The 21,033-nt window shown below is 38.2% G+C and overlaps 1 protein-coding gene across 4 annotated transcripts in view; it reads left to right on the top strand.

Annotated features, from left to right (window-relative positions):
• mia2 (MIA SH3 domain ER export factor 2) overlaps window positions 1–21,033 on the top strand; it is a 45,555-nt gene that overhangs the window by 20,052 nt on the left and 4,470 nt on the right. For 3 of the 4 annotated variants that reach the window (XM_012968599.3, XM_012968600.2, XM_012968602.3), the window contains 18 exons: window positions 1,068–1,196; window positions 1,842–1,863; window positions 3,278–3,366; window positions 3,456–3,527; window positions 5,307–5,417; window positions 6,211–6,282; window positions 8,150–8,254; window positions 9,269–9,391; window positions 9,942–10,062; window positions 10,800–10,846; window positions 12,004–12,094; window positions 12,811–12,949; window positions 13,830–13,931; window positions 14,027–14,087; window positions 19,725–19,760; window positions 19,873–19,940; window positions 20,109–20,188; window positions 20,611–20,640. In XM_012968599.3, the coding sequence (XP_012824053.2) occupies window positions 1,068–1,196; window positions 1,842–1,863; window positions 3,278–3,366; window positions 3,456–3,527; window positions 5,307–5,417; window positions 6,211–6,282; window positions 8,150–8,254; window positions 9,269–9,391; window positions 9,942–10,062; window positions 10,800–10,846; window positions 12,004–12,094; window positions 12,811–12,949; window positions 13,830–13,931; window positions 14,027–14,087; window positions 19,725–19,760; window positions 19,873–19,940; window positions 20,109–20,188; window positions 20,611–20,640 (1,498 nt within the window). The remainder of the gene's footprint in view (window positions 1–1,067; window positions 1,197–1,841; window positions 1,864–3,277; window positions 3,367–3,455; window positions 3,528–5,306; window positions 5,418–6,210; window positions 6,283–8,149; window positions 8,255–9,268; window positions 9,392–9,941; window positions 10,063–10,799; window positions 10,847–12,003; window positions 12,095–12,810; window positions 12,950–13,829; window positions 13,932–14,026; window positions 14,088–19,724; window positions 19,761–19,872; window positions 19,941–20,108; window positions 20,189–20,610; window positions 20,641–21,033) is intronic. The other variant, XM_012968601.3, reaches the window with a different exon arrangement.

Raw genomic sequence — 21,033 nt, forward strand, 5'->3', positions numbered from 1 at the left:
TTCAAGATAAGAAGTCATTTACCTTGTATAGTCTCACTCTCTGAACTAACACTATCCGTCTAAACCCGGAGCTACATGTAAATGTGCTGCTGTATTAGGTATAAACAGTTTGTTAACACCTGTCAGTATGTAGACATGATTGAATTGCACTCTTAAGCATAAACAGTACAAATCAACTTCCCACAGCACAGGTTTAGCAAGGAACATCTCTTTAAACTACTGCATGGTAAACGAGCATATTCTATGCATCACCATCCCATCTTTTTAAAGGAAAAGGAAAGGTAAAAACTAAGCTTTATCAGAAAGGTCTATGTAAATACAGCCATAAGCACTCACAGAAATGCTGCGCTGCGTTCTCTGTCAAAAGAAACAGGATTTCTTGTCTTTTTTTTTTTCCTGTGCCAGAGTCTGAGCAGCTCTGTCATCTCTCCCCTCTCCTGCACCCCCCTCCCACAAGAATGCTAAGAACTCCCCCTCCCCTTTAGGAATGTGTGATCTGAGCCAATCAGCAGGAAGCTTACTCATAGTCTTACAAACTGGGCATATACAGGGGCCTTGGTCTTGGTGCAGGAGTGAGGCATTATGCGGCTTCTGATCATCTGAACAGGAGAAATATGGGGAGACTTAAGGGCACTATAGAGACAACTGAAGGTATGCCTGCAGCTTGAGATTAACTCTTTATTAGCCTTTCCTTCTCCTTTAAAGCTAAACAGGAAAACCATTTTGTGCAATGGCAAGTTAGCAGTTTATAGTTACTGCAAATGTGCAAATAAAAAGGGGTTTACATGTGATTCTGACTTTTTTGGGTGCTTTTTACTGAGTATAAGGGAGGAATTGGAATTATTTTAGGTATAAAAGGTACAATAGGTAAAAAGTGGTTTAAAACATAGAAGAGACAGTATTGCACAAAAATATTACTGTGTTTGCTAATGTTTTAAAACCTGAATTTTTTTCAGTTTTCTTTTGTTTTTGACTTTACAATTTTCCCTTGAATGTCCTTTGATTAAGTTTATATCTATTTATTAAACATATGTTTACATTAGTTCTGTTATCTTATTTTGCCATAGGTCATGTCAACTTTATCAGATCTGCTTCCTGATTCTGACTTCTATGGGTGTTCCTGGGAAGTGGTGGCTTTTACTGCCCTTTTTGGGTTTTCAACAGTGTTATTGTTTACATGCAGAACTGTTCGCTCTGTAAGTAATTAAATCTGTATAATCCTTGTTGCTAAGGTAAAACCAGCTCCTATATAAAGTGTAGTTTCAGGCCTAATTTTTCCTTCCTTAGGTGAAAAGTTATAACTGAGGAAGGAACAGTTAGGTCTGAAACATGTAGTCCTATGCATCCAGAATAAACCTTTGCACTGATCATTTGTGAATGTAATAGCTATTGAAAGCATTATATATCTGTTCCTTTTTTTCTCTGCACTGGTGAGTCTGACATTTGAAACAATGTAGCAGAAGCCAGCTGTAAAAAAGCCTGCAAGGCTGTCCTTGATACATTGTTTCAAGGAACAGAATGCCAGCATCACAGAAAGGGGCACTATACACTGTTTTCAATTGCAATAAGATTGAAAATAAATGAATAAAATAGACATTGTAAATAGTCTATTGATGTTAAAGTTGATTAAAATTACATTTGCCCTAATGAAAAAATTAATTATTTTTTTGTTAACATTACCCTTAATTTTCCCAAATGTTTATTTCTGAGATCACCAAATGGGTTTTGACACTTTGTCTGGAATGAATAGTAAATTAATTGTAGCTATGCACCTATACATAGTTAAGTTTTACAAATCCTTCCAGTGGAGCTAACTTTTTTTTTTCTACTTTGATTTTCAGATTAAAAGCAGATGTTATGCAGGTATGTTCTTTGTTCCTATTTGTCCTCCTTGAAGGTATAATTTGTGTAGAGTTGACATTATGGCTACTAAAGCACCGGTATAAAAGGACCATGCATTATACAGTAGTGCAGTCAGTGGTTGTAAGGCTTTCAAGAGTCTGGTGAAAGGTAATGGAAATATTAGCTCAGCAATTAGAGGACTTAAAGTATGTACTTTTTTTGGTGTATGTCATGTGTTGATGATTAATAGGAAGCTTTAGTTCAGCAGTTAGTTTTCTAGCTTTTATTTTGTTAGGTGAGATAGTATGGTCTCATACAGATGAGTGTTTCTTCCTGCACTCCCCTGTGGTGGTATCCTCCTGCCTTCTACCGCAGGGGAGCGCAGTAAGAAACAAATCTTATTCTTTCTTATGGGGCTGCATGTTGCGTTCTATCATCGTTTGGCACTTATATGTGTCTGTGATAGTACAGCCCCATAAGAAATAATCGTATGCATGTCTTCCTGGGCTTCCTGCGGTGCAAAGCCCTGATCTGCCTGAGAGTTGTGGGGACATTTACATGTGATGGGACAGTGTTTTAAAATTTGGTACTAACTGCCATTTTCCTTGCATTTTACACCTTACCCCTCTAATAGCATCCCCAGACGTATTTGCACAAGGACCTGCACATCTCCTATAAATACAGCCCTGTCTGTATTTAGCAGTGCTGTATTTATGTGGGGCAGGTGGCGGAGGTGTAATTCTCTACTGCCATATGGCATGTGGTAAGACAAGGCCTACCTTGTGCCCACCAGTGCTGCTCTCTAAAATGTTGGTGACTGCTTGCATTTGGCAGTGCTGTATTACTTAGGGGTGGGGTCAGAGGGGCATCATTCAGATAGCACTTGCTCTGGAGTCATGGTAAATTAGCAAATCACAAAAAAAACTTTTCACTGTGTGACTAAAAGCTCACCAGTAATTGTGTGGGATCTGGATGCACTTAGCCCAGACCTACAGCTTGAGAAAGTTCGATTTTGCCAAGCCCTCAAAGATCTCAGGAACAGGCATAGTAAAATAACTACAGATTTTGGAAGAATGCTTATTTGTTGTCCTAGCTGCCCCTGGAGGTCATTCATGGCAATTTTTTTGGTTAACACTTTTTCATGTCTGAGATATTTTTGGATGTATGGCTGAATGCCAATGTTTTCAACTGTTTGGAGGCTTGTTTTTAGATAAGGTGGGCCCTCACCAAATATTGGTCCTTAAACAGGGGGCTTGGCACAGTTAGGTCTGACATCCTCTGGTTTAGTGTACTCTTGCTGTTGTTTTGAGCATGTTTTTAATTATTATTATAATTGGTCATTGTTATGTGCAGTACTGAATGGAGGAGTAAACACTATAGATTTTTTTCTCTTTTTAACCATGAAGTATAGTTCTTATTGTGCTTTTCCTTTTAGGCAGAGAAAAGAAACTTAGTGCTAAATTTTCTGAAGCAGTGAATGGCAAGAGTGAGGTTCTACAGAAACTCAGTATTATTCAAAAACAAGTAAGCTTGACCATTAAGGTATCTTCCTTTACCATTAATATTAGTCCAGAAGATACCCCTTTAACCTTTTGCTTGTTGTTGGATTATAGTATGAAGAAGTTCAGCAATCTCTAGAGGACTCAAGCCATCAGCGACTACTCGCTGAAATCACTGAGCAGAAGGTAATATATTTTTTATATAAAATTTAATTTTGACATGTTGTTAAAGGAAGACTTTACCTACAGAATTAATGCTAAAAGGGCATATTCTGCTCTGTAGCTCCTTTTTGCCTCTTGAACCAACCTTCAATTCCCTGTTCAGCTTGGTTTTCTGTTTTTGTCCCCTGCAGGGTTCCAAAAAAAACCCCAAGCGCTATTTGCGCATGTGCCCTCCTTCTGGTTAATTTGTATGTGAGTGATATGATTGGCTGGCACAATGCAACCAATCAGCTCAATGACATGCAAATTAAAGGGGCATGCAGAGTAGCACTAGATTGCCAAACTTACTACTTTGTCATCCTGAGGGCTGCAACAAGTTTCGGGGAGGGGGGGAGGAATAGGTGATTTGTTTAGGATTGGCAAAGAGGAGCTGTAGAAGTTAATATCTTCGTAACACTTTGTAATAAACATCAATTAGGAAAATGTTTTTAAGTGGCATAGGCTGTTCACTTTTTGCACATATATCTGCAGGTGAACATTCCCTTTAACCAACAGATAATTTATTATTGTAAGTGACCTATAATTAAAAAATCTTGCTACTTTAGCACACACTCTCATATAAATATACATGAAATGAGAATGGTTTATTTATATGAAGCAGTGTTTTCTATATGGGCTGTCTTCTGCTTTTGCCAGATGGTGTCAGATTGACAAAACATTCTACAAGTCAGATGTAGTCACATGGGTTAAAATATAACAAAACTGATACAAAAATCTGACGTGTAAACTACATGGAAAGATTGCTATCTGACACACTTATTGCAAGGGAATGCTGCATGATGTGTCTTTATCTTACAAGAGAAAATCTGATGGTGTCTGACAGTTTTTTTTTCTCATTTAAATACATGGACTGTCAGATGTAAAGGCAGAAACAAAACATGTCATCCGACTTTATCTGACCTGACTTTACCTTACAAATGATAGAGATCAGATTTTGTTGGATCCTACAGAATCTTGTGCAGTTGCATGACAAGATCAGATAAAATCTAACCCACAAAATCTGAAAAAAATTTCCTGTGGCCCTTAAGGTGCCTATACATGGGACAATAAAATCTGCAGATCTTTAAGTGTATGGGCAGCTTTAAAAGGAAAGTCCAGCGCTTACTATGGGGCAATGTTCTCACACATAGGTAAGTCAGCAGCATTTTTAAGCATAATACATTTAGATTAACATGAGTGTAAAGTTAACAAAGTTAAATTACTAAACCTTCCAATAAAATAAGTTCTTATTGGTGCTTGCACTATATGGCCAGTATGTGGATAAGTTTGCCTTTCTCTTACTTTATGTATTTATTTTTATCTTGCTATATTTATTTTGTTGATTCTGGAAGCAGTAGGGTTAGTGTACACAACAGAGGAATGTCAGGAGATTCTAAACCTGATTTAGATGCTCTTATGGCAATTTTAACCCTTTCAGAATTCACAATGTTACTTTGGGTTGGTATGAAAACATACTGGAATGAGGTACTTTATGCTGTTAACTGCACAGCACACATTTTTTATGTATATATAATGCTTTTTTGGTGCCTCGCTCTGCCACTGTGCCCCAGACCTGTAGCTAAGGGGGAATCCAATCAGCACTTGATATACCCACACCCCGGCATTCATATAGGATTCTATGTGAAATATAATAAATATTGAGAATGAAGCACTGTGCAGCTATGACAACCATCTTAAGGCTAAAGGGCCAGATATGGCCCTGGCTTTCTAAAGAGCTTAATGATTAACTTAAAATTCTTTTAGACGTTACAGGAAACCCTGCAGAAATCAAATTGTGATTTGGAAGAGAAAATCCTTAAACTGGAACAAGAGCTGGAAGAAGAGAAGGCACTGGGACTGGAGTTAGAAACTAAGGTAATTTATTTCTAAATGGAAAAATAACGGGGAGTGCGGTTATTATACACTTTGGGGCATATTTATTAGTGTGTAAGCCAATATCACCGGTGATGTTGCCCATAGCAACCAATCAGATCTTTTGTGTTTTAAGTTGTAGCAAGACATGCAAAACTGTCATCTATGTTTGGTTATCCATATCAACCTACCAGCAGTTAGCTTTTACTTGTCTAGTGCAGTTAGAACAGTAAAGGCAAACATCTGGTTCGAAATTATGGGCAATTGGCCAAGGAAATTATGTGCATTTTAAAATGCAGTTAGAGATAATGGTACCTGTTAATAATTTTCAAACTATTGCTTTACAAAGTGTCTGAGCTGCTAATATACAGTATAGCTGTAGTAATCTGATTAAAGTTTTGCTTGGTTTAGAGCCTAGTCTTAGAGCCTATTGAAAATCATTAAAGAGAAATATATTTGCAATGCGAAAGTTTACACCTTTGTGCAAATTTAATATAGCTTTTGTGAACCCGAAAACTGTTTAGTGACCACTTCCACCAGTGGAAAAAATGTTTAATTTAATGTTTGCACCAGTGTACAATGTTTGTGATAAAACTTCTTCCTTTTTTTTTTTTTTTTTTTGCTCCAAAAGATTATGCCACTTTCAAGCACATTTTAAAAGTGCATTGTGCACAATGACAATTCACAATGCCATAACTGTCTAACAAAGAATTTCACATTGTAAATAATAATTTTTAGATTTTAATTACATTCATATATAAATGTTTTATTACAAAATATGCTTCTAAATTCGCAGATTTCTAACGTAAATGAAAAAATCAAAACTCTGGAAGATGATTTGAAGAAGGGAAAATCACAAAAAGAAGAGGTAATGTAGACTTGTTTCATGCTTGCTATACCACATCTCACTGTGTAGAGAAAGGGATTTGTCTAATATTGAAATTAACTTATACACACTTGATGCCTCAGCATAGTTTGTTGTTTTAACACTTGGGGGCAGATTTATTAAAATGAGCGTTTAAAGCTTAATGCATAATAACATTCCTATAGGATTTTTAGAAGGGTATTTATCAATGGGTGAAAGTTAGAATTCACCATTTGATTAATTACTTCTAAAATCCCATGGGAATGAATAGAACATGGGTGAGTTTTTATGTATTAAGCCCTAAACTCACATTTTGATAAATCTGCCCCTTGATGCCATTCCATATGTGGAAGATACACATGGAAGGAATTAAATCAACAACAGCATTAGTTAGACAAAAGATTATTATTCTACTGTGCCAAGTCATGTCCAGATCAGAACCCAAATGATATACTCTGACATGACCGGAAGAGAGGTTTTCTTGCAAAGGATCTGTGAAACAGTAAAGAATTGAAACCGTTTTGTAAAGAGGAATAGTCTAAAAGTCTTCCTTACCATTATTTGCTGTAGGTCCTACTAGTCACTTATCAAAAATGTTAGCATTTGTAGAAACCGCAAGCACTGTTTTAGGAGGGTCACTTAATGTGACCAAAGCTGAAACCTGTGTGCTCGGTAAAGGGTTCCAATAGTATAAAAAAAAACAGCAACTCCGGGATTTCTTGTGAAAAATCAAAACATATATTCAAAGTAGCATAAACAGCCGACGTAACGTTTCTTAATATGCCAGGTACTAAAACAATTTGTCCTATGAACGTCTAAGATGACCATGGATTTTGGGTTTGTTTGTTTTAAACTACTTGCATTGTATGTTTTTTCGTATTAATATTTTCTTGCTTTATAAGTGTCATTTAGTACCTGGCATATTAAGATATGTGTCAACTAGTGTAGACTAAGTAGTTGAACTATAAGACTAAGTAGTTGAACTATATAAAATTGGGGGCCCCCAATTGCCAGGATAGTGAGGTTAGTTGATCGGCTTGCGCAGCGTAATAAAGGATGTATTTAACTTTGGATTTTAATGTAGCAACAGGTTTCGCACGTGCACTTTCTGTATATATGTCAATGTATGGTTGAAAAAGTACTTTATGTTGCACATTAACCTCTTACTGCAAATGTTTACTGTATGGAATTTTATATGAATTTTTATATGATATTATGCATACCTGTAATTTTTGGACTAACAGTCTTCACTAAGTTACTTTATTATGTTAATGCTGCTTAACACTTTATTAGGCTGATGTTGCCTAGCACTGAACACTTGACAGCACTTTTCAGCACTTTCACTTGCTTTATGGCTTCAGCCACTTTATGGCAGTACACTGTGATGTCACTTCCTATTGATTTACTGGTTTTTGGTGATTTAAAGATGTGTGTTACAAGGCATGGATGCCCTGAGAAAGGTCCCGATGGGGACCGAAACGTTACGTCGGCTGTTTATGCTACTTTGAATATATGTTTTGATTTTTCACAAGAAATCCCGGAGTACGTACGTACATACATACATACATACATACATACATACATACATACATACATACATACATACATACATACATACATACATACATACATACATACATACATACATACATACATACATACATACATACATACATACATACATACATACATACATACATACATACATACATACATACATACATACATACATACATACATACATACATACATACATACATACATACATACATACATACATACATACATACATACATAGCCGTTGCATAGTACTGGGGAACTACTTAGTGTCTAGCAGTGTATAATCTAACTTTTTTTTTTTTTTTTGCAGATCCACACAACCATGAAAGTATTTGAGATTAATCAGGGCAGACTAGAGACATCCTCTCAAGATGCTATAGAAGAAAGATCTCATCTACAAGAAAGCATTAAGCAGGTTTGTGTGATTATACAGACCAAAACTTAAAGGGGTTCACCTTTTGATTTAACTTTTAGTATGATGTAGTTGTAGAGAGTAACACTGTTTGTTCAGAAGCATTACAGGTTGGAGGTTGCTAGGATCTTTATTACCTTAGCAACCAGGCAGCAGTTTAAAGGAGAGACTGGAATATGAATAGGAGAAACCTAAATAGAAAAATGTTATTAAAATGTTATTAAAAGTAAATGTAACAATAACATTGTAGCCTCACAGAGCAATAGTTTTTTGACTGCCAGGTTCAGAGTGAATCCCTGCCCCCACTTCCTATTCAGTTCGATCTTCAATTCGACTACCTTTAGTCGACCTGGAGAGCCTTCTAGGCATGCCTGGAGGCAGCAGGAGCCAGTCTGTGTATTAGCAGGGTTTTTTTTTTTTGATGAGAGACCTGAACACGAAGAGGGGGCGGGGCTTCACTCTGAGAAAGAAAGCAAAGAAAAACGATTAACTTCTATCTGAGGAACCAGGTCAGACAGAATGCTGGGACAAAGGTAGGTAATTCTGGAGGCTGTTTAGAGTAATTTTAGTGATAGAAAAAAAAGGTTTACTTATTCTTTAAGATCTTTAATAAGCAAGTCAGAATTCAGGAATAATGTAGATTTCATTTGTTTCTCTTTTAAAAAAAAAAAAAAAAAAAAAAAAAAATAGATATGAACTCTAGAAGTTGCTAATGTTAAACTCCTAGTTATACATTTTGAGATTTTGCATGAGGCTGCTAATGGCTTTGAGTTGTTAAATTTTTTTTTTTTTTTTTTAGGAGAACATTCTAATGGGGTGATGTTATAAAAAGCACTAAGTTAGCCTAGGTGCACAAATAGACAGACAGCATTTACTGTTCGCATATTTAAAATCAAACATCTTTTTGGTTGCTGTGGGTTACTGCTCGGAGGTTAATCTAGCATAATTTATACGATCTTAAACTTCCATCAGGGCTTTTATAGATAAAATATACATTTTGTTTGTTTTTCAATGCAGCTTTCCAAGGAAGCAGAGGGATGGGAAGAAAGGTTTAGTGAACTTGCAGAGAATTCTAAAATGCTGAGTTCATCGGTGGATGCAATGCACGAAGACATGAACAATAAACAGATCCAGATTAAAGTATGCTTTAGAATTCTCCTGGTCTAACTGTTCACTGAAACATCGTAGTTTACTTAACATAAATATAATGCAGCCCCTAAGTGTAAGAGTTTCCCAAGTGTGAAATGTATTGTGTCTCAAAGTTTGAGATGCAAACTGTATTGTCACCAGTAGAGGATTTTTAAATTTGAGCTTAAATCTATGAACATGTATAAAGTCATTTAAAAGAAAATAATCTTTTGACCTTTTTTCTGTGATTTTGTTATATGGTACCTTTAAAACATGTAATTTTTGCAAAGTGCAAAGAAATATTTAAGTCACTTATTTAGTCTTGCTTTTTATTTTTTTTTTTATTTAATTTTGAAATGCTATGCCTATACTAATCAGATTATTTTAGTTAGTCTTTGTTGTCACCTCAGTTTATTAAATATACTTATCAATTGCCTATCAGTATTTAGTCTTTAGTGATTTTACTCTAGTTTAGTGGAATTCTGTCTGCTGGGAATTACTAGCACTTAATAAACGTTCTGCAAATTTCTGAAGCATTTTATTTTTCATTAATACCTTGCAGTCACTTATTGACAATTTGTTGAAAATGAAAGACTGGGGCCCAGAGATGGATGAAGTTGAAGAAGGAGAAGACCTTTCTATCCCCAATCTAACATGGGACTTTGAAAATGGAGAATCCTTAGGTAACAAAAATAAATGTCCCCCATTTCCCTTCCACTCCCCAACATGTTTCATTATACTATCCACTAAGTATCTACTTTTATGTTAAACATTGATTTTCCAGTTAATATCCACCTTCTCTTTGATTTTTTTTGTTATTTTCAAACTTTGGAAAGCTTTTGCCGTCAGGTAAATGTTTAAGGGAGTACCTAGCCATCACAAAATGGTGGCTCAAGGTAAAAGATTTAAAAGGAATTACGTAAGATTCTTAAATAGGGCACTTAATATGATATAAACTGTCTGTTGGTTAAGTATCCATTCTGGCGATATAGTTTTCATTTAGGCTTGGTGTAGCAAGCCTTCTGAAGAGGCAGCAAAAACTGCACAGAACAGTGGCTTTGCCTGTGGTGTTTTTTTTGTATCTTTCCATGTTTCTATTTTTAAAATGTGTACTGTCTGTCACAGTTTTCTATAAAAGTGAGAAAATTATTAGTGATAGTATAAAAAGAGAGCTGGCATGATCAGTACACAGCTCCCTGAATGGCTTCCAAGAGGAAGGAAGGTTCAGTATACTAAAGGGGGTGGAGCTTCACGCTAGATAAAGAAGTATGTCATTTCTGCAAAATGGTCACCTAATTTCTGCAAAAAGGACACCTGCCTCATTATTGGAACAGAGGTTTGTTGTTTTGGGGGCTGTCTTACTAGCTTATTGTCTGACGATGTTTTTTTTTTTTTTTTTCCTTCTTCCTATAAAATGTAGCTGACCCTCAGAAGCGGACTATAAAAAAGTTAATTTATGCTGCCATGGTATGTCTTGCATTTATTTATTTTTTTCATTCCTGTATTCATGTTTTTCATTTTGTGTGCATTTTGTCTCAAATTTTCTGGGCTGACTTTAGAAATTGTTACTGATTTTGGTAAGCAAAGATTTCCAGAAGAAGGCTGATTTGCCACTACAGAAGGTTAACTGCACTATTTATCTTCCAGTATGGAAAATAAATCTTACTGATGGCACTTCTTCCACCCGTTTCCTTTTCTTCATCAACACATATGAGCAAAAGTTTGCCAAAACGCTTGAGTGTGACCCAGCTGCAATCAGTAGATAGAGCTTTTAACAATGTTCAAATGTGCAGTGAAAATCCAACACTGCACACACTCCAAAAAGCTTTATGCAGTGGTGCTTGAACCCCTTATGTTCTTCCCCCAGTCAGTTGTATATGTGTGTACATTTGAGTGCACTTTTACACTTCAGAACATTTAATAAAAGTAATAGGAATAATCCTATATGTTAGAATGGATGAAGGGAATATATATTTATAATGTAAGGTGCGTATCGCTGCCTGCTATAGGTATCCTTGTAGAAACAATGTGTAATAAATATACGTGTGTATATATGTATATATATGTGTGTGTGTGTGTGTATATATATATATATATATATATATATATATATATATATATATATATATATATATATTATACTAGATAACGAAGAAGCCGCTCTCACAGGACTTATGTACAAAACAAATAATCTTTTTATTAACTGGTGAACTGACGTTTCGCCTGAAAACCTCAGCCTTTCTCAAAGTTATATAAAGTTATGTATGTGTATGTGTGTGTATGTGTATATATATATATATATATATATATATATATATATATATATATATATATATATATATATAATATATATATATATATATATATATATATATATAATATGTCAAAGTCTCAACAGGCACTCACTTTAGAACTCTGGCAAAATGCCTGGGTGCAGTCCATAAAATGAAAATAATGTAACAAAAATGCAAGGTATATATATATATATATATATATATATATATATATATATATATATATACGTATAAATAAATGTCAAGTTTAAAAAATTATAAAAAAAAGTTATAAATAGTGCTTGTTTATGTTTTTGTACATTTGTTAAGACCATCTCTTACCATAAACAGCTAAATGCATCATTGAGAAGTACAGAATCGGAAAAGAAACAGTTGTATGATAACCTCTCTGATGAAATGAAAGTCAAAGAACAGCTTTTAGGTAAGTTAATGATTCTGTACAAACCACATATGGGAAAAAACACAAGTCTTTTTTACCTTCCCCTTCAGCATCACTTGAGACTCCAGCATATTTTTTACAAATCTTAGCTGCATGAGTGAGGGGTTACTTAATAAGGGACTGCTGTTGAAGTATGCATATAGTGAATCTGGTTCATACTGTGTGGGTGCAAATTTACATTAGCATACAGACCTCCTTGCCAGAAGTGTCTGTAGAAGGTTACTGCCTTCATAAAAAGTACTTCAGATTGTACAAAGCTGGAAATCCCCATGTGATTAATACACTGGGTTACATTCCCCCCGCTTCTCAAATATGAACATTTTTCTATTTTTTTCCTATATCTACTTACATATAGAATTTGAACCCCATTATGTAGCATTTTTTCTTGGCCTCTGTGTTTCCAGGAAAGAATTGCCTGGCAAGTACTTGAATAAGAGCTTTCAAGATATTCTCACAGAGGGCAACAGAGAGCAATTTCAGTCATGTTTGTGTGTGTGTGATTTGCTTTATTGCCCTATGACCAAATAATATATTCCCAATTTTAGCAGACATCCAATACTAGTCTGTGTATAAATAATGGTTATGCAGATTACTTCTCTCCATATTTTTTTTCTCTTTTAAGGAAACGTATCTATTGGCACTGGTAAATGTATTACATTGCCATGTTTATTACATACATGTTTCTTTTCTTCTGTCAGAATGTATTAATAATCTTCAAAATACTAAGCAGTCCCTGATCTCTGAAAAGGAACAGCTTGAAGGAGATGTGGAAAATATGAAGCACAAAATGAGTGTGATGTCAGAAATGTATCAAGAAAATGAAAAGAAACTTCACAGGTATAATGTTGCATAGCTACAGAAACTGACATTGGGATACTACTGTAGCAAAATCAGAGCAGCTTTAGGGTACAGGTATAGGACCCATTATCCAGAATGCTCGGGACCAAGGGTATTCCGGATAAGGGGTCTTTCCGTAATTTGGATCTCCATACCTTAAGTCTACTAAAAAATTAATAAAACATTAATTAAACCCAATAGGATTGTTTTGCATCCAATAAGGATTATTTATATCTTAGTTGGGATCAATTACAAGGTTCTGTTTTATTTCTACATAAAAAAAGGAAATCAGTTTTAAAATTCTGAATTATTTGCTTATAATGGAGTCTATGGGAGACAGGCTTTCCGTAATTCGGAGCTTTCTGGATAACGGGTTTCCGGATAAGGGGTCCGATACCTGTATATGCAGCACAAGCACAACAGATAGTCATAGAAGCAAGTTACTACAGTAAAGTTGTTAAAAGGACATACATTTTGCTTCTAGCTTCTCTCTCTCTCATAAATAATATCAGTATGTATTATGGTATCAGTCATGTGATTGGTGTATGTAGGGATCTGTTTTTGAGATTTACTTGCAAGACTACGTGCTTCATGCTAGAGTTTCTAACAGATGCATATATTATTGATCTCCTATACTTGAAATTTACAGACTATTGTACAATCATATACAATGTGACCTAAGCACACAGTTTTTAAAATTGTTCACACACAAATGTTTTTGAGCACCAAACCAAGAAGAAATTAGAGGGAACATTGGTCAAATACAAAGTTAAATTACATGATGAGTATATGAACTACTTGCACTTTAATGCATGGTGTGCCAGTAATTATGCACTTTCTATTTGTGTTGTGTTCTATATTTGCATTATTATCATTTCAGAAAGTTGACCGTGCAGGAGAAGGAGCGTATTCAAAAAGAGGAGAAGCTTTCAAAAGTAGATGAAAAAATACATTTGGCAACTGGGGAACTTTTGACTGTCAAGTAAGAGAATAAAAATACATAGATAAATCCTAAATAGAGTTATAAGCTTTGCCATGAAAGGATTTTAATGTTTTGCCCTCTCATGTCCCCAACAGGACACGGGTGAAGGAACTGGAAGATGAAATTGAGAAAACAGTCTATTCCTACCAAAGTCAGGTCTGTTACTTTTGTTGAACTGCATGAAATACTTGAAGACATTTTGCTATGGCTGTATTTTTAGCAGGGCGTTGGAGCGAATCCAAACAAGGCTATATTTACATTGTGGTCTTTCCAGCTGCTAGTAATGATAAACAGCCATTATAGGTAAAAAAAAAAGAGTAGAAAGATTGCCAGCACACTGTTTCATCCCTTATAAAATGAGAATTTCACTTACCTCTTATCGTAAATTCCATTTCTTCTAGTCCCGACATGTCAGTACGCATGGGCAGTATTGCCCCCACAGCTAGGAGGTAGGACCTATATACCAAAGCCAATCAAAATTAGCCCTTACCTATAAGACCATGTGACTTCCTCCTCACCACTGTTATACATTTGCCAAGCAATACAAGAAGCAAATATTTGGGATGGGAAACCCCGTACTGACATGTCGGGACTAGAAGAAATGGAATTTACGATAAGAGGTAAGTGAAATTCTCATTTTCTTCTTCGTCCCTTCCATGTCAGTACGCATGGGATCTACCAAGCCATGCCCCTAAAATATAAGGGGTGGGAACAATAATATCAACAGATGCTAAAAACAAATCAAGCATCACAAGAAAAAACGGACCATTACAAGAATCCTCTCAGGGACCAGAGGGATTTCCACACTACGGTTGCCATAAACATCCAAGCCCGGCTCGGGAGGATCCTCTGCCAACAAGAAGAAAATGGTCACAATCATGACTCTGACACTGGGCAGTTCACTGGTGTTACCAGCCCCGCAGCAACCAACCAGTTAACCACAACTCTGATGCATTATCCACTAGAGCTGTCTCTATGCCCCCAATCCTTAGCACTAACCTGGGGCCCTAGAAAAATAATTGTGGCACACAAGCATCTAGCTCCAAAGCACACCGGTATCAGCTTAAATTGGTGTTGACAGCCGTCAAACTCAACACCCCCAGAGATCAGCCAAAGATGGGCACACTAGCCATCAAGCCCCCCTATGGCACAAACAAGCTAGGGACTCCAGCCTGTAACAGAGCATGACAGGCTGAAACCCAACTTCCTACCACTCACTGTAGCTACCAACCTTGAGAGGCTACCTAACCAGCAATGTTAGGGCCAGGTTTAGGAACTGTACACGACCTGCAGATGGAAGATCAGCTAACCAGTAAAACATGACTGGAATCAACTGGAAAACATGCATGGAACAACTGGTGCACAGCCAGCCCATACTCAATGTACCATCTAGCCACCCTGCATGAAAGTCAGAAGCGCCATATACTATGCATGCTAAACAACCAGCGGACAAACCAACACCCTGCCAGAAAGCAGTGGTGGACATGTCAAGCAAAGCACTGGAGAACACGCCAGCTGCCCTCCCTGCATGCAAGAGCCCAGAGTGAAAGATAGCTAACACACAAGCAATAGCAAAAAACTAGCGCTGTGCTTGCAATACATGACTCTGCAACCACTGATGGACTGTTCAGATACTGTAACTGCAAAGAAACCGCTCCCTAAACTAGCCACTGCTAGTAAGGAGTGGAATACAAGGTGAAAAACAAGCACCCACACATGCAAAGAAAGCAGCTAAGGTAGACAGCCACAAGCGCCAAGGCACACCATGACGTGAACCAAATACCATATCAAAGGCAGCCAACCACATGCCTGCACCAAGGACCACAGCATGACTGGCAACCATATACGCCAAGGACTAAGCTAAGGCCAGCAGCCACCTGCACCAAGGAGCACACCAAAATTGGCAGCCTCATAAACAATTGCCAGCATCCTATGAGCCTAAGCTCCTAACCAGGGCCAGTCTCCCTGGGAGCCAAAGGACAGAAAACAGGGCAAGTTGGCAAGCAAACCAAGGCTAAAACCGGGGTCAAATGAGCCACAAACCAGGACCAAAGGCCAAAACTGGTCAAACGCCAAGCAAGCCAAAGGCCAGAACTAGAGCCAACGGCCAAGCAAGCCAAAGGCCAGAAACAGAGCCACCATCCAAGCAAGCCAAAGGCCAAAACCAATGGGCAAGCAAGCCAAAACTGGAGCCAATGGCCAAGCAAGCTGAAGGCCAAAAACAGAGCCAAAAGGCCAATCAAGCCAAAGGTCAAAACCTGAGCCAAAAGGCCAAGCAAGCCAAAGGCCAGAGCCAAGCAAGCCAAAGGCCAGAGCCAAGCAAGCCAAAGGCCAGAGCCAAGCGGCCAAGCAAGCCAAAGGCCAGAGCCAAGCGGCCAAGCAAGCCAAAGGCCAGAACCAGAGCCAAGTGGCCAAGCAAGCCAAAGGCCAGAACCAGAGCCAAGCAAGCCAAAGGCCAGAATCAGAGCCAATGGCCAAGCAAGCCAAAGACCAGAACCGGGCCAACGGTCACACCAAAGGCCAAAACCAATGGGTAAGTGAGCCAAAAGGTCAAAACTGGAGCCAATGGCCAAAACCAGAGTCAATGGCCAAGCAAACTAAGGCCCAAAACAGAGCCAAAAGGCTGAAACCAGAGCCAAAGGTCTGAACCAATGGACAAGCAAGTCAAAGACTAAACTAATGTCCAAGTGAGCCAAAGGTCAAAACTGGAACCAATGGGCAAGCAAGCCAAAGGCCAAAATCAGATCCCACTGCCGAGCAAGCCAAAGGACAGAACTGGGAAAAAACGGCCAAGCAAACCAGAACCAGCGGCCAAGTGAGCTAAAAGCCAGAATGGAAGAAGCAGCCAAGTGAGTCAAGGCCAGAACCAGGGCCAGCAACCAAGCAAAGAAAACGGCCAAACCAAGGACCAGTGGCCACTCAAGCCAACAAGGACCAGCAGGCAAGCAAGCCAGAGTCCAAAACAAGGACCAGCAGGCAAGCCTATAGCAAAAATTCTGCTGCCAGGGGTGAGAGGCAGTAGCAAAGCAAGCCAAAGGCCATAACCCGGAACCACAGCCAAGGGCAACAAAAGCCATAAACAGACCCAACAGCCAAGCAAGCCAAAGACCGTAATCTGGGCCAACAGGCACACAAGGCAAAGTCCATGACAAGGACCAGCAGCCAAGCAAGTCAAGGCTATAGCAGAAAGTCTGATGCCAGGGGTCAGAGGCAGTAGACAGATGAGCTCGAGGCCATAAGCAGAAACTGCAGCCAAGTTAGGCAAAGGCCATAGACAGAACCAACAGCCAAGCAAGCCAAAGACCATAATCAGGGCCAACAGACACACAAGACAAAGTCCATGAAAAGGACCAGCAGCCAAGCAAGTCAAGGCTATAGCAGAAAGTCTGATGCCAGGGGTCAGAGGCAGTAGACAGATGAGCCGGAGGCCATAAGCAGGAACTGCAGCCAAGTGAGGCAAAGGCCATAGACAGAACCAACGGCCAAGCAAACCAAAAACAATAATCACGGCCAGGGTCAACAGGCACACAAGGCAAAGCCCAAAACAAGGAACATCAGTCATGCAAGCCAGAGACATAGCAAAAAACTGGCTAACAGGGACCAAGAACAGCGGTCACGCTGACCAAAGGCCATAACCAGGACAACGACCAACAGGCACGTAAGCAAAAGTCATAGCACAAGCCGGCAGTCATGCAAAATGACAGTCACAGAGCAATCAAACATTTACTAATGTTGGCTCCTATCATGCTAGCAGACAGAAATATACCTGTAAACACACCAGAAAGAAAAAGGAGTGGTTGAACTACAACTCTGTTCATACCTGGTAGGAAAAAACTGCCTTTTAAGCCAAAGACCCAACCAGGGCCTGCAGAAATAAAATAAGCAGGAAAAGGTACACCACTGCCACAGCAGAAACCCCAGTTAAACCAGGAAGCCCCTGATGAAATAAGAGCTGCTATACCTGCTGTGTCTGCCCAGTAGATTTGACTCACAAGGAAATCTACATATATGAAATAGCAATAACAAGGAGCCCAAGAAGCATACAAGCACCTAACAAGATAACACTGGCTTGTAGGTAAAGGCAAACTCTAGTCAGAACCCTGGAGAAAGACTGGTTAAAAGGTGCAGACTCCCTGTGAGAAAAGGAGATACCATACTGCTACAACAGTGCAACTCCCAGCCAGTCTGGGCACACCTGGTGTAATAATGAGCTCCCATACCTGCAGAGTCCGCATGGTAGACTCACAAAGAAAAGCTAACAATATGAAACAGCAATAGCAAGGAGGCCTAGAAGCATACAAACACCTTACAGGATAAAATTGGCTTGTAGGCAAAATGCAAACTCCAGTCAGAACCGTGGAGAAAGGTTGGTTATAAGGTTCAGACTCCCTGCGAGAAAAGGAGATACCATACTGCTACAGCAGTGCAACTCCCAGCCAGTCTGGATGTACCCAGTGTAATAATGAGCCCCAATACCTGCAGAGTTTGCATGGTAGACTCGACTCACCAAGAAAGGCTAACAATATGAAACAGCAATAGCAAGTAGGCCTAGAAGCATACAAACACCTTACAGGATAAAATTGGCTTGTAGGCAAAATGCAAACTCCAGTCAGAACCCTGGAGAAAGGCTGGTTATAAGGTGCAGACTCCCCGTAAGAAAAGGAGATACCATACTGCTACAGCAGTGCAACTCCTAGAACAGTCTTGGAAGCACCTGGTGTAAATGAGCACACATACGAGCACCCATACCTGCACCCATACCTGCTGTGTCTGCACAGAGGACTCAGGCTTACAGTAAAAACACTAAAGATATCAATAGCAAAGTGCCCTAAAGGAGCCTTACCAGATAGCAGTGAGTAGTCAGCAGCATGGCAACTCCCACAAGAACCCAGACAGCCTTCAGCTGAGGGCCATAATTAGCTCATTAGTATGCAGGCTTCTCAGTGCACTGAGCATTTCAAACACACAGTGGAGACTGAAGATTCATACTCACCAGATTCAGGCTTAGTTATCACTAGCCCATATCCATACCCATGGCCCTTTAGTCCGAAATGTCTTCAAAGGCTCAAAACACCATAGGAAAAAGGAGACTCAATTGATCACAGGCAGGAAAGTGGAAATACCCACGCCTGTATACTTTCCCACTAAGCAGCTGTTTGCATACTGTGCAAACATGGGAATAGAGCAGGGGGCTATTTTAGCACAAGGCTAGGACCATGGGTATGCCCACACCTGCATTTCTTCCCAATAGGTGAAAGTTTGATTACTTTACTTATTGGGGCATCAGGTAAAATCTTCTCCATTACCTGGGAATCATCCCTCTATGTATACACAGAGGTAAAAAATAAAATAAATAAATAAAATGACAAAAACAAAAGAAAAATCAAACTGTGAAATCACAAAATGGTGAGGAGGGAGATCCTACCTCCTGTTCAGTAGGACAAAAAATAACAGTGGTGAGGAGGAAGTCACATGGTCTTATAGGTAAGGGCTAATTTTGATTGGCTTTGGTATATAGGTCCTACCTCCTAGCTGTGGGGGCAATACTGCCCATGCGTACTGACATGGAAGGGACGAAGAAGAAATAATTATTACAGAAAATGAGGTGAAAATGAAGCCCCTTATTGTGCATGATTCCCACATTGCCTTGTAAATATGTAGTGCGTTTGAAATCATTAGTCCCCCGGCAAACAATGTGGCCCAACAACAACTATTCTACAACTATCCACTCTAAAAATAAAATAGCAGTTATTTAAAATCCAATAACAATTATTTTGTTTTCTTTTATCTCAGGTTACTTCTTATGAAAAAAAATCTCATGACAACTGGGTGAGTTTCCATTCATTCCCATATTGACATATTCACATTCAATTTTTGAATAATTAACTGTTAATCCCGAGCATTAAGATATTTTCACAATTGGAATCAAATTCTTTTCTAGCTCACAGCAAGGGCTGCAGAGAGGCACTTAAGTGAGATCAAAAAAGAGACAGCACATTTCAGACAGAAGTAAGTATTGTGCAGAACCTTAAAAGCAGTACATTATTGTGTAAATGACAAAGAAAAAATAGTCTGCTCCCTTTACCACTTTTTACTTTACAGGATATGTAGAAATAAATTATAAATGTGGCAGGTATGAATGTTTCATCTTGCATGTGTGTGCTTCCCATTTCGCAGATTAATAGAAGCAGAATATAAAGTGGAACTTCTGGAAAAGGATCCATTTGCTTTGGATGTGATTCATGCTATAGGCAGAGGTATGTCACGCAGTTGTCCTGTCTCTGCTGTAATCAAAATCTTTTGCAAATAATTGAATACTATTTACAGTATGTAATATATAAAAAAAAATGATAAACACAACTCCCCACTGACACCCCAGTGTATAAATGAACTCAGTTCCGGGATATCTTTGGTAAAAATGAAATTCGCCTGTGTATATTACTTTTAAGCATTGGCCTTCTTTATTTGTTTAGCACCTAACAATCAACTTATGGGCCAGACTCTGTAGCACCCTGTTTGGATAAGTATTTTCATTTTGTTTATGGTGTGCTGCTTCATTTTAGTTAAGAAGCAACGTGGCTATTCATAGTTACTCACAAGCCATATTGACTGGAATGTAGAATATTTTAAATAGTATTTTAATCAGAATATAAAAACATTTTCTCTCTTTCCCTAATAGCTTATGCAGATGTTTTTATAAACCACCAAGGTATACTTTTAATATTGTTTGAGAATTTATTTTTAGTAGAAACCTTGTTTACGACCCAATAATCACATTATTTTGCAATTATATTAGTCTTTGAAGTGATTTACCACTTCTGTCTTGTTTTTTTCTCGTTTCTTTTTTTTTTATGTGTGTGGGTTTTTTTTAAGTAAAGGAAAATCCTAAAATAGGAAACCATTGATGATCTTAAACTGCAATCCAGCATCTCTTTATTAGCTTACCTTATGAGGATATGCCAGAATGGTGGATGTCGTTTTTCCACTAACAACCAGAGTGACACCTGTTGTGTATCATCAGCACAGAATAGATATTTTAGTATTAATAATAATTCTTAGCTCCTTGCTTATTGTTCCTTCCTCAGTTGGTACATTGATTCTT

Source organism: Xenopus tropicalis, chromosome 8, assembly GCF_000004195.4.
Source record: "Xenopus tropicalis strain Nigerian chromosome 8, UCB_Xtro_10.0, whole genome shotgun sequence".
NCBI lineage: Eukaryota > Metazoa > Chordata > Amphibia > Anura > Pipidae > Xenopus > Xenopus tropicalis.